Source organism: Triticum dicoccoides, chromosome 5A, assembly GCF_002162155.2.
Source record: "Triticum dicoccoides isolate Atlit2015 ecotype Zavitan chromosome 5A, WEW_v2.0, whole genome shotgun sequence".
Lineage (NCBI taxonomy): Eukaryota > Viridiplantae > Streptophyta > Magnoliopsida > Poales > Poaceae > Triticum > Triticum dicoccoides.
This window is the reverse complement of record NC_041388.1, coordinates 542,780,044-542,794,170: the sequence shown is the minus strand read 5'-3', so window position 1 is coordinate 542,794,170 and position 14,127 is coordinate 542,780,044. Positions and strand designations below refer to the sequence as shown.

Genomic DNA, 14,127 nt, shown 5'->3' with positions numbered 1-14,127 from the left:
AGTTGCTTAAAGTTTATGAATTTGAAATATTTCCAAATGAAATTCAAATCTTTTCAACAACCCTTTTCATTTATTTAAATGGAAGAAGTCATGTCATCTTCTCTCTAGGGTTTTGTGATGAAATAAATTTGAATTCTTGAAGATCAGAAAGCAAAGTGAAAGTTTTGGGAAAGTCACTTTATTCCCTCTCATTTAACTTTAAAAAAGTTTCAAATTTCACTCAATTTCACACAAGCAACCACAGCACAATCAAACAATCAATCAAATCTATTTATTTAATATAACATTTCAAAATTTAGAATTTTGGAATGTTACAAATATAGACTACATACGGAGCAAAATGAGTGAATCTAAACTGTAAAATATGCCTATATACATCCGTATGTGGATGTATTGAAATCTCTAGAAGGGCTTGTATTTAGAAGCGGAGGGAGTATATGTTGATCATTTTAGACCTTATTAACCGGCTTGAACTTTAGTTTGTTTTATTTTTGTGAAAGGCTTGAAGTTTTGTTGACGAGCCATAGCTGCATATTTTGTTGCTTTGCGCTTTAGTTTCAAGCTACATTTTGTAGAACATGAGTCATGCATGGGACGAAGGTGTCCAAAGTCCAAACTCGGCTAGTGCAGCTGCCTGCACGTTCTGACGTTCACAAGGCACCAAAGCGCAGGCGGCAAACTTTGCTCGTTATTATCTCGCCGGTCCAAGATGGGCGGCAAGTTCTAGACGCTGGACGAAGACCCACCGAATTCCATTTCCGGCTCCCAACCTCCTCTGCCCGATTCCTGTAAGTTTCCTGCCAAAATCATCCCAATTCTCTCAATGCCAAGCAACACCATGTGGTGGGGGTCGCTGCGGCTGCTGCTGCTGCTCGCGGCGGCGGTGGCGGCGGCTGCTGAGCCGGCGTCGACGCTCACCGGCCCGTCGCGGCCGGTGACGGTGGCGCTGCGGAAAGACAGGGGCCACGCGGTGGACCTGCCGGACACGGACCCCCGGGTGCAGCGCCGGGCCACGGGCTGGGCTCCCGAGCAGATCACCGTCGCGCTCTCCGCCGCTCCCACCTCTGCCTGGGTCTCCTGGATCACCGGTAGTAAGCTGCTCACCGGACTCTGATTCTTGGATTGGATGGCATTGATTCTTGGTTCCGCAGGCGAATTCCAGATGGGCGGCACCGTCAAGCCGCTGAACCCCGGCACGGTCGCCAGCGTCGTGCGCTACGGGCTCGCCGCCGATTCTTTGGTTCACGAGGCCACCGGCGACGCGCTCGTGTACAGCCAGCTCTACCCCTTCGAGGGCCTCCAGAACTACACCTCCGGCATCATCCACCACGTCCGCCTCCAAGGTGACCGCCGTCGTTCGTTGATCCCCTGTTCCACAATCATTTTTTTGCATTTTTTTTGGGAGTGCAATGAAATATAAAAATCTGCATGCAGGGCTTGAGCCTGCGACGAAGTACTACTACCAGTGCGGCGACCCGGGCATCCCGGGGGCGATGAGCGCCGTCCACGCGTTCCGGACGATGCCGGCGGTGGGGCCGCGGAGCTACCCGGGGAGGATCGCCGTGGTGGGAGACCTCGGGCTCACGTACAACACCACCTCGACCGTGGACCACATGGTCAGCAACCGGCCCGACCTGGTCCTCCTCGTCGGCGACGTGTGCTACGCCAACATGTACCTCACCAACGGCACCGGAGCGGACTGCTACTCGTGCGCGTTCGGCAAGTCGACGCCCATCCACGAGACGTACCAGCCGCGCTGGGACTACTGGGGAAGGTACATGGAGGCGGTGACGTCGGGCACGCCGATGATGGTGGTGGAAGGGAACCATGAGATAGAGGAGCAGATCGGCAACAAGACGTTCGCGGCCTACCGCTCCCGGTTCGCGTTCCCGTCGACGGAGAGCGGCTCCTTCTCCCCCTTCTACTACTCGTTCGACGCCGGCGGGATCCATTTCATCATGCTCGCCGCCTACGCCGATTACAGCAGGTCAGGGGAGCAGTACAGATGGCTGGTGAAGGACCTGGCGAAGGTGGACAGGGCGGTGACCCCCTGGCTGGTCGCCGGCTGGCACGCGCCATGGTACACCACCTACAAGGCTCACTACAGGGAGGTGGAGTGCATGAGAGTGGCCATGGAGGAGCTGCTCTACTCCCACGGCCTCGACATCGCCTTCACCGGCCATGTATCGATCACACCCTCTGGACATTGGCAAAGCAGCCGAGAGTGAAGAGTGATCAGTTGCTTGCTGTGATGCAGGTGCACGCGTACGAGCGCTCCAACCGGGTGTTCAACTACACGCTGGACCCGTGCGGCGCGGTGCACATTTCGGTGGGCGACGGCGGGAACCGGGAGAAGATGGCCACCACCCACGCCGACGAGCCGGGGCACTGCCCGGACCCGCGGCCCAAGCCCAACGCCTTCATCGGCGGCTTCTGCGCCTTCAACTTCACGTCCGGCCCGGCCGCCGGCAGGTTCTGCTGGGACCGGCAGCCGGACTACAGCGCCTACCGGGAGAGCAGCTTCGGCCACGGCATCCTCGAGGTACGTACGTACGAGGAAAACAAGATCCAAGAGAATTCTGACCAGCTAGATATATGTTCGTTTGACCGATGTGAGACGACGCAATGTGTTCTCATGCAGGTGAAGAACGAGACGCACGCTCTGTGGAGATGGCACAGGAACCAGGACCACTACGGAAGCGCCGGAGATGAGATTTACATTGTCCGGGAGCCGCACAGGTGCTTGCACAAGCACAACTCGACCAGGCCGGCACACGGTCGACAAAACACCACACGGGAATCGGGAGGTTAACTGCTGTACTGCTGGAGTAGATCGCGCGGTGTAATGGCAACTTCATAGACGATTCGCCCAAGCGTGGAAATAAAAAGAAATACAGTAGCAACTAAAACATGGATTCATGTTTATTTTTGAACACAGTACAGACGTAAGCGCTCATATAATCGCGCATACACTCACCCCTATGAACGCTCACACGCACACCCTACCCCTATGAGTACCTCCGAGAGACTGAGCCGGCTTTTCATCTTGAGATTTTACGAAGTCACCGTAGGCGCCTCGTAGTCGACGGGAACGTCTCCTCCCACTAAAAGCATATCGCCGGAATTCCTGAAATAAATCCAGGATAAATGCGAGCACCAGGATTTGAACTCTGGTGGGTTAGGGATACCACTGTCCACCTAACCATCTCAACCATAGGTTGGTTCACACATGGATTCATGTAGGGCAGTGCTAGGCGCCGGCCAGCCGGCCCAAATTTCGAACGGTCGCATGCTAGCCCCCCGACACCAGTAGCACCGGCCGTTGGATCTAGCCAAAAAAAACCCGGTTCGCGAAGCTCCCCACCCCACCCCCATATCTCGCGCAGCTAACCCTGTGTCGCCACGCTCACCCTCCACATGTGCCCGCCCGCGCTCGTCCTTGGTTTCGTGCTCACTGGCAACATGTCTTTCTCCTGTCACCGGTTGGCTGTAGTTCATAGCAATGGTTGTAGGAAAACACCAGCGCTTGCAGCTTTGCGCGTGTATGGTTGTAGCTTGTGCAAGATATGGTGGTAGCATTCTCCGACGAAAAAGGCATCGATGGTTGCAGCTCCCATGAGCATAGTTGTAGCAGCATCGATTCCAGTCGCCCCGTCACCGCCGTGAATAGTGGTAACAATAGATGTCACCGGTATTAGCTTCTCGGAAGACGGTTGCAGCTTTTTTCTCTGGTCACCGGTGCGCGCAGCACCACGGGTTGCAGCTCCGTGCACCATCATTATAGCTTTTTCAGAATACTGTTGTAGCTTTTTTTTCTGATCGCCGGTCGCAGCTCGTCGTCGCGCCCCAACCCAGCATCGAGCATTTGCTGGTTGCAACAAAACTCTCGCCGATTGCATCAAAAAAAATTGTCGGTTCCAGCAACTTGGAGATTGATCGCCACCATAAATGTAGCAATTTTCATCGTTGGTTTTAGCAAATCCAGTGCCGGTTCTAGCAAAAACAACATGCCGCCGTCGTCACTTCTGGCTAGTTGTAGAAAAAAAGATGGACGGTTCCAGCATTCGGTGTGGTTGGTTGTGGCAAAAAAGTTTGTCGGTTGTAGCTCCCACCCTGGCCGGCTCCAGCACCGGTGGTGCGCAGCTTATAGCACCCCCGTGCCTTGGCACCCGCACCAGCAATGGCCGATCCGATGCTGGTGGTATGGCGTGATAACCCACAAATATAGGGGATCGCAACAGTTTTCGATAAGTAAGAGTGTCGAACCCAATGAGGAGCTAAAGGTAGAATAAATATTCCCTTAAGTTCTATCGACCACCGATACAACTCTACGCATGCTTGACGTTCGCTTTACCTAGAACAAGTATGAAACTAGAAGTACTTTGTAGGTGTTGTTGGATAGGTTTGCAAGATAATAAAGAGTACGTAAATAAAAAGTAAGGGCTGTTTAGATAAAGAAACAATAAAGTAAATATAGCGAGTGTGGAAAAGTGGTGGTAGGAGTTGCGAAATTGTCCCTAAGCAATTGACAACTTTACTAGACCGATAGCAAGTATTATGTAGGAGAGGCCACTGCTAGCATGTCATCCCTGTCTTGGAATTCTATGCACTTATGATTGGAACTATTAGCAAGCATCCGCAACTAGTAATGTTCATTAAGGTAAAACCCAACCATAGCATTAAGATATATTGGTCCCCCTTCAATCCCGTATGCATCAATTTCTATGCTAGGTTGAAGCTTCTGTCACTCTTGCCCTTCAATACATAGTCTTATCAACATACAACTAACCCTAGGGTGTGATCCACACGCGCAATCATATGATGGGCACCAAAGGACAGCAACATAACCACAAGAAAATTAAATCAATCATAGCAATTCATCAACCACCGATAGGACAACGAAAATCTACTCAGACATCATAGGATGGCAACACATCATTGCATAATAATATGAAGCAGAAAGCACCATGTTCAAGTAGAGGGTACAACGGGTTGCGGGAGAGTGGACCGCTGTAGATAGAGGGGGGAAGGTGATGGAGATGTTGATGAAGATGGCGGAGGTGTTGGTGTAGATCGCGGTGATGATGATGGCCCCCGGTGGCGTTCCGGCGCCACCGAAAGCGAGGGGGAGAGAGCCCCCCTCCTTCTTCTTCTTCCTTGACCTTCTCCCTAGATGGGAGAAGGGTTTACCCTCTGGTCCTTGGCCTCCATGGCATGGGAGGGGCGAGAGCCCCTCCGAGATTGGATCTGTCTCTCTGTCTCTCTCTGTTTCTGCGTTCCCAGATTCTTCCCTTTCACCGTTTCTTATATTCCCGGAGATCCGTAACTTCGATTGGGCTGAAATTTTGACACGATCTCTACCCGGATATTAGCTTTCTTGCGGCGAAAGAAGGGTACCAACCGCCTTATGGGTGGCCCACGAGGGTCAGGGGTGCACCCTCCTGCCTCGTGGCCACCTCAGGCACCGTCTCGCGTGGATATTTCTTCCCAAAAATCATATATATTCCAAAAAAATCTCCGTCAGTTTTTATCCCGTTTGGACTCCGTTTGATATGGATATTCTGCGAAACAAAAAACATGCAACAAACAGGAACTGACACTGGGCACTGGATCAATATGTTAGTCCCTAAAATAGTATAAAAAGTTGCCAAAAGTATATGAAAGTTATAGAATATTGGCATGCAACAATCAAAAATTATAGATACGAAGGAGACGTATCAGGGTGGCACGCGGTTGCTAGGACAGCTTGCGGCCAAGTCGCGACACCGGTCTGGCCATGAACAAGCGGCGAGGAGGTGTCCCCGTGGAGAAGAGGGAAAAGAGGAGAAAAGGGGATTGCGTCCGCTGCGGAGGAGTGGAGGAGACTATATGCATGAAAGATAAGGCTGATGTCAGTGCGCGGACCCACCCGCCTACGTGGAGGGAGTGGCGGTGGACTGGAACAAGAAGATGAAAGACAGTGGCACGACACGACATGATCATGCTGGGGAATGCGTGCTGTCTTTGGGAGTTTTAGGTTGGGAGATAGAAGTTAACAAGGGTTTTGGGCCCCTTGTGCTGGGTTGTGCAATGAACACTAGGCCCAAAGAAAGCCTTTAAAAGTAACACTAAAGAAAAATTCCGGGCCCTGGGGGCCTAGGGTGTGGCTCCCCCTCTGCTTTCACTTCACACCAATACTAGACCTAGTGGCTTGAAGGATCAAGAAAGTAGCATAGGGGGCAAATCATACATTATGAGAGGATTTACAACAGCAGGGCAGGGGCATAAGGATTCTAGGTGATAACCCACAAGTATAGGGGATCGCAACAGTTTTCGAGGGTAGAGTACTCAACCCAAATTTATTGATTCGACACAAGGGGAGCCAAAGAATATTCTCAAGTATTAGCAGCTGAGTTGTCAATTCAACCACACCTGGAAACTTAATATCTGCAGCAAAGTATTTTGTAGCAAAGTAATATGATAGTAGTGGTAACGATAGCAAAAGGTAACAGTAGCAAAAGTAGTGTTTTTGGTAATTTGTAATGATGATAGCAATAGCAACGGAAAAGTAAATAAGCGAAGAACAATATATGGAAAGCTCGTAGGCAATGGACCAGTGATGGAGAATTATGCCGGATGCGGTTCATCATGTAACAGTCATAACCTAGGGTGACACAGAACTAGCTCCAATTCATCAATGTAATGTAGGCATGTATTCCGAATATAGTCATACGTGCTTATGAAAAAGAACTTGCATGACATCTTTTGTCCTACCCTCCCGTGGAAGCGGGGTCCTAATGGAAACTAAGAGATATTAAGGCCTCCTTTTAATAGAGTACCGGAACAAAGCATTAGCACATAGTGAATACATGAACTCCTCAAACTATGGTCATCACCGGTAAGTATCTCGATTATTGTCACTTCGGGGTTAACGGATCTTAACACATAATAGGTGACTATAGAATTGCAAGATAGGATCAAGAATTCTCATATATTGATGAAAACATAATAGGTTCAGATCTGAAATCATGGCACTCGGGCCCTAGTGACCAGCATTAAGCATAGCAAAGTCATAGCAACATCAATCTCAGAACATAGTGGATACTAGGGATCAAACCCTAACAAAACTAACTCGATTACATGATAGATCTCATCCAACCCATCACCGTCCAGCAAGCCTACGATGGAATTACTCACACACGACGGTGAGCATCATGAAATTGGTGATGAAGGTTGGTTGATGATGACGATGCCGACGGATTCCCCTCTCCGGAGCCCCGAATGGACTCTGGATCAGCCCTCCCGAGAGGTTTTAGGGCTTGGCGGTGGCTTCGTATCGTAAAACGCGATGAATCCTTCTCTCTGATTTTTTTTCTCCCCGAAAGCAAATATATAGAGTTGGACTTGAGGTCGGAGGAGCTCCAGGGGGCCCACGAGGTAGGGGGGCGCGCCCTAGGGGGCAGGCGCGCCCCCACCCTCATGGACAGGTGGTGGCCCCCCTGGTCTTCATCTTTTGCAAGGATTTTTTATATTTTCCGAATAGATGTTCCGTGAAGTTTCAGGTCATTCCGAGAACTTTTGTTTCTGCACATAAATAACACCATGGTAATTCTGCTGAAAACAGCGTTAGTCCGGGTTAGTTCCATTCAAATCATGCAAGTTAGAGTCCAAAACAAGGGCAAAAGTGTTTGGAAAAGTAGATATGACGGAGACGTATCAACTCCCCCAAGATTAAACCTTTTCTTGTCCTCAAGCAAAAGTGTTTGGAAAGTGATAAAGAAAAACTTTTACAAACTCTGTTTGCTCTTGTTGTTGTAAATATGTAAAGCCAGCATTCAAGTTTTCAGCAAAGATTATCAACTAACCATATTCACAATAACGCATAGATCTCATGTTTACTCATATCAATGGCATAATCAACTAGCGAGCAATAATAATAAATCTCGGATGACAACACTTTCTCAAAATAATCATAATATGATATAACAAGATGGTATCTCGCTAGCCCTTTCTGAGGCCGCAAAAGATAAATGTAGAGCACCTTTAAAGATCAAGGACTGACTAGACATTGTAATTCATGGTAAAAGAGATCCAGTCAAGTCATACTCAATGTAAACTAACAGTAATGAATGCGAATGACATCGGTGCTCTCCAACTGGTGCGTTTTCATAAGAGGATGATGACTCAGCATAAAAGTAAATAGATAGGCCCTTCGCAGATGGAAGCAAGGATTTGTAGAGGTGCCAGAGCTCGATTTTGAAATACAAATGAGTAATATTTTGAGCGGTATACTTTCATTGTCAACATAACAACCAAGAGATGGCGATATCTTCCATGCTACACACATTATAGGCGGTTCCCAAACAGAATGGTAAAATTTATACTCCCCCTCCACCAACAAGTATCAATCCATGGCTTTCTCGAAACAACGAGTGCCTCCAACTAACAACAGTCCCGGGGGGAGTTTTGTTTGCAATTATTTTGATTTGATTTGCATAAAGCATGGGACTGGGCATCCCGGTGGCTAGCCATTTTTCTCATGAGTGAGGAGCGGAGTCCACTCCTCTTGAGAATAACCCGCCTAACATGGAAGATACGGACAACTAAATCTGGGAATGGGTTTTGATTAACCAGGGCCAATGGTTTGGTTTTTTGCTCTGGGCTTAATTGGTTTGGGTTGTGATGGGCCCAGACTGTTATCAGTTTGGTTTGGTTTGGGTTTGCATAAAAACAAGTTGGGTATGGCTGGGTGTGGGTCTAAATGGTTTGGTCGCTAACAGTTGCAAATACTGATTTAGAACCGGTTCTGGAACTGGGTGTACGCACGCGATGCGACGTGGCCGGTCACCCACGTACGTACGCAACGCGACGTGTCTGGACATATACGTATTGGGCTGCTACTATGGATCAATTAAGCTACTAGCTAGCTTGCTTGTTTCTTGGTTAGCTTTGCACATACAACAGATTGATTTGGTTTCAACCCAAAACTAAGAACTAGGTTAAACCCATGGTTTGAAGAGTGGTTTGGTTTTGGTTGAGTTGGACAAAGTGTATGGTTTGGTTTGGTTTTGGTTCTGCACGATAATTGACGGTGTGGTTTAGTTCTGGTTCAAACTCCGCGTTGACTAGTTATAGTTTAGGTTTGGTTGAGTTGTATAACCATTGCCAGGTTTACGGACAACCCTAGTTGATACATGAGCTATTCGAGCATACAAAACAGGATATTTATTTGAAGGTTTAGAGTTTGGCACATACAAATTTACTTGGAACGGCAGGTAGATACCGTATATAGGTAGGTATGGTGGACTCATATGGAATAACTTTGGGGTTTATGGAGTTGGATGCACAAGCAGTATTCCCGCTTAGTACAGGTGAAGGCTAGCAAAAGACTGGGAAACGACCAGCTAGAGAGCGACAACAGTCATGAACATGCATTAAAATTAATCAACAACGAATGCAAGCATGAGTAGGATATAATCCACCATGAACATAAGTATCGTGAAGGCCATGTTGATTTTGTTTCAACTACATGCATGAACATGCATGAACATGCACCAAGTCAAGTCACTTAAATCATTCAGAGGAGGATACCACCCTATCATACCACATCACAACCATTTTAATAGCATGTTGGCACGCAAGGTAAACCATTATAAGCTCCCAGCTAATCAAGCATGGCACAAGAAACTATGATATCTAGTTGTCATTGCAAACATGTTTATTCATTATAGGCTGAATCAGGAACGATGAGCTAATCATATTTACAAAAACAAAAGAGGTCGAGTTCATACCAGCTTTTCTCATCTCAGTCAGCCCATCATATATCGTCATAATTGCCTGTCACTTGCACGACCGAATGATGTGAATAATAATAATAGTGCGCGTGCATTGGACTAAGCTGGAATCTACAAGCATTCAATAAACAGGAGAAGACAAGGCAATATGGGCTCTTTTGTTAGATCAACAATAATGCATATAAGAGCTACTTCAACAATTTAATCATGGTCTTCTCCTATCGACCCCCAAAGAAAAGAAAAGAAATAAAACTATTTACACGGGAAAGCTCCCACCAACCAAAAGAAGAACATGAAATCTTTTTGGGTTTTCTTATTAATTACTACTACAAGCATGGAAACTAAAACTAGCTAAAAGCTACAACTAATTTTTTTTGTTTTTCTTAAGGTTTATTAAACACACAAGAAGAAAGCATAAAAAGGAAATAAACTAGCATGGATGATACAATGAAAAAGTATGAGCACCGACATCTAGCAATGAGTGTGTGAACATAAATGTAATGTCGGTGAGAAATACGTACTCCCCCAAGCTTAGGCTTTTGGCCTAAGTTGGTCTATGGCCACGGCTGGCCTGGCGGATATCCATAATAAAGTTGGGGTCGTATTGAGATGCAGCGGCTATCGCCTCCTGAGCTGCAGCGTGAAGACGAGCGGCCTCAGCCCTCCTCTCGTACTCATCTGCCTCCTCTCTGGTAATAACATATCTTCCTTTTGCCTGATAATCAAAGAAGGCAGGAGCAGGGAGAGTAATATGGACAACACGCCGTCTGTCAAAGATTAGTCGATACTGGAGAGGTGATTCACTCCTCTCAATAAATTGGTGGTGAACCATAGCATTAAAATCTAGGTAAGCATATCATCCTCGCGTATGGTTACACCAAGAAAATCAGCTAAGCGTGTTGCATAAATTCCACCAAAGAAATCTCCATTAAATCTATTAAGATGCAACCTACGTGCAACAATGGCTCCCAAATTATAGGATTTGTCTCCTAACACATCACTCGTAAGAATACTGAGGTCAGGAACACACATATGACATGCTTCATCTTTACCATTTATGCATCTACCTATGAAGAGAGAAAAATAATGTATAGCAGGAAAATGAATGCTCCCTATGGTAGCTTGTGTTATATCTCTGGATTCCCCCACAGTTATACTAGCAAGAAAATCTCTAAATTCAGATTTGCGAGGTTCCCTGATACTACCCCATTGTGGAAGTTTGCAAGCAGTGGTAAAATCCTCTAAGTCCATAGTATAAGAATTTTCATAAAGATCAAACAGGACAGTTGGAGAATTACGTGAAGATGAAAATTTAAACCTCCTCACAAAGGAACTAGTGAGATAGTGCTACTAGCTGCACTTCTCTTCCTTGAAGCTCACAAGATCCGCATTACGCAAATATGCGTTAAATTCTTCATTAATTCCCGCTCGATCCATAAAGTTCTCAGAAGGCCATTCACAAGGACGCACTGGAGTGTCTCTTGGTGGTTCTTCATCAGCATCACGCATTGCAAGCCTGAGTCCTTGCTTCCTTGAAGAACCACCTTGGAACATTTTCCTAAGCATATTTCTTACTCTGAAAAATTTCTGAAATTTTTAGTAACTTCAAAATAAAAGTGAACCAAACTCAATAATATTGATAGCAACTACTCATACAAGTGCCTAGAGCCTATATCATGCAACAAAACTACTTGGAACCATATAAATTTGACATGCAAGCTCAAGAACATGGTCACCTAGGCAGCACAAATTTGTAATGAATAAAGCACTAGAACAAAAACTAATTGGACCAATGGAGAAGTCACATACCAAGGAACAATCTCCCCAAGCAGTTTTGTGAGAGGTGCTTTGAGCAAGGAGATCGAAATGGCAGCAAAATGAGCTTGGACTCGGGTTTGAGCTGGATATTCATGTTTGTGGTAGGAAGAAGGAGTGTGTGGGTGAAAGGATAAGTGGAGGAGGGCCACCGTGGGCCCACGAGGCAGGGGGCGCGCCCAGGGGGGTAGGGCGCGCCCCTGACCCTCGTGGCCAGGCGCCAGCTCCTCCTGCTGTGTTCCCAGTGCCAAATATTCTCAAATATTCCAGAAAAAATCATATTTAAATTTCAGGGCATTTGGAGAACTTTTTATTTTCGGGGTATTTTTATATTGCACGGATAATTCAGATAACATACATAAAATACTTATTTTTATTTTATTTAATATAAATAACAGAAAGTATGAGGAGGGTAGAGAAGGTTGTGCCTTCTAGTTTCATCCATCTCATGCTCATCAAAAGAAATCCACTAACAAGGTTGATCAAGTCTTGTTAACGAACTCATTCCAAATAACATGGAACCGGAGAAATTTTGAATAGCACTATGTTAGCTCAACGGGGATATGCACATCCCCAATAATAAGAATATCATATTTCTTCTTGACAGTAGGAAGAGGAAATTCAAAACCTCCAAATATAATCGATGGAATTTTTCCAATAGAGTTGATACTATGAACTTGAGGTTGTTTCCTCGGAAAGTGTACCGTATGCTCATTACCATTAACATGAAAAGTGACATTGCCTTTAGTGCAATCAATAACAGCCCCTGCAGTATTCAAAAATGGTCTTCCAAGAATAATAGACATACTATCGTCCTCAGGAATATCAAGAATAATAAAGTCCGTTAAAATAGTAATGTTTGCAACTACAACAGGCACATCCTCACAAATACCAACAGGTATAGCAGTTGATTTATCAGCCATTTACAAAGATATTTCAGTAGGTGTCAACTTATTCAAATCAAGTCTATGATATAAAGAGAGAGGCATAACACTAACACCGGCTCCAAGATCACATAAAGCAGTTTTAACATAGTTTCTTTTAATGGAGCATGGTATAGTGGGTACTCTTGGATCTCCAAGTTTCTTTGGTATTCCACCCTCAAAAGTATAATTAGCAAGCATGATGGAAATTTCAACTTCCGGCATCTTTCTTTTATTTGTAACAATATCTTTCATATACTTAGCATAAGGATTCATTTTAAGCATATCAGTTAATCGCATACGCAAAAAGATAGGTCTAATCATTTCAGCAAAGCGCTCAAAATCCTCATCATCCTTTTTCTTGGATGGTTTGGGAGGAAAAGGCATGGGTTTCTGAACCCAAGGCTCTCTTTCCTTACCGTGTTTCCTAGCAACAAAGTCTTTCTTATCATAACATTGATTCTTTGATTGTGGGTTACTAAGATCAACATCAGGTTCAATTTCTATATCATTATCATTACTAGGTTGAGCATCATCATGAACATTATCGTTAACATTATCACTAGTTTCAGATTGATTACCAGATTGTGTTTCAGCATCAGAGATAGAAATATCATTTGGATTCTCAGGTGTTTCTGTGATAGGTTTACTAGAAGCATGCAAAGTACTATCATTTTTCTTTTTCTTCCTATTATAAGGGCTAGGTGCATCTACATTATTTCTCTGAGAATCTTGCTCAATTCTCTTAGGGTGGCCTTCGGGATACAAAGGTTCCTGAGTCATTCTACCAGTTCTAGTAGCCACTCTAACATCATTATCATTATTCTTACTATTCAATTCATTGAGAAAATCATTTTGAGCTTTAAGTACTTGTTCTACTTGAGTGGTAACCATAGAAGCATGTTTACTAATAAGTTTAAGTTCACCTTTAACATTAGCCATATAATCACCCAAGTGTTCAAGCATATTTGAATTGTATTTCAATTGTCTACCAAAATAAGCATTAACGTCTTCTTGCTTAGCCATAAATTTATCAAACTCATCTAAGCATGGGCTAGCAAATTTAGTAAATGGGATTTCAGCTTTATCATATCTATAGAGAGAATTTACCTTTACTACCTGTGTCGGGTTATCAAGACCTTGACTTTCTTCAATAGGTAATGGATTAAGATCATATGTTTCTTCAACAGGCGGTAAATTAAGACCATGTATTTCTTCAATAGGAGGTAAATTCTTAACATCTTCAGCTTTAATACCTTTTTCTTTCATAGATTTCTTTGCCTCTTGCATATCTTCAGGACTGAGAAATAGAATACCTCTCTTCTTCGGAGTTGGTTTAGGAATAGGCTCAGGAACTGGCTCAGGAGGTGTCCAATTATTTTCATTTGTCAGCATATTATTCAATAGAATTTCAGCTTCATCCAGCGTTCTTTCCCTGAAAACAGAACCAACACAACTATCCAGGTAATCTCTGGAGGCATCGGTTAGTCCATTATAAAAGATATCAAGTATTTCATTTTTCTTAAGAGGATGATCAGGAAAAGCATTAAGTAACTTGAGAAGCCTCCCCAAGCTTGTGGGAGACTCTCTTCTTCAATTTGCACAAAATTATATAT

The 14,127-nt window shown here is 45.1% G+C and overlaps 1 protein-coding gene across 1 annotated transcript; it reads left to right on the top strand.

The window, feature by feature from the left end:
* Window positions 1-741: 741 nt before the first annotated feature.
* On the top strand, window positions 742-2,886 carry LOC119297790 (purple acid phosphatase 15-like). The gene is made up of 5 exons (XM_037575437.1): window positions 742-1,088; window positions 1,152-1,343; window positions 1,435-2,183; window positions 2,258-2,542; window positions 2,642-2,886. The coding sequence occupies exons 1-5, from the start codon at window positions 824-826 to the stop codon at window positions 2,810-2,812; spliced, it is 1,662 nt and encodes a 553-aa protein (XP_037431334.1). The 5' UTR covers window positions 742-823; the 3' UTR covers window positions 2,813-2,886.
* Window positions 2,887-14,127: the final 11,241 nt, after the last annotated feature.

Excerpts from the sequence above, each read along its gene's own strand:
- LOC119297790 (XM_037575437.1), top strand. The coding sequence starts at position 824 with ATGCCAAGCAACACCATGTGGTGGGGGTCGCTGCGGCTGCTGCTGCTG. Across the intron at positions 2,184-2,257 it reads ACATCGCCTTCACCGGCCAT|GTGCACGCGTACGAGCGCTC; the intron begins GTATCGATCACA and ends GCTGTGATGCAG. Across the intron at positions 2,543-2,641 it reads TCGGCCACGGCATCCTCGAG|GTGAAGAACGAGACGCACGC; the intron begins GTACGTACGTAC and ends GTTCTCATGCAG.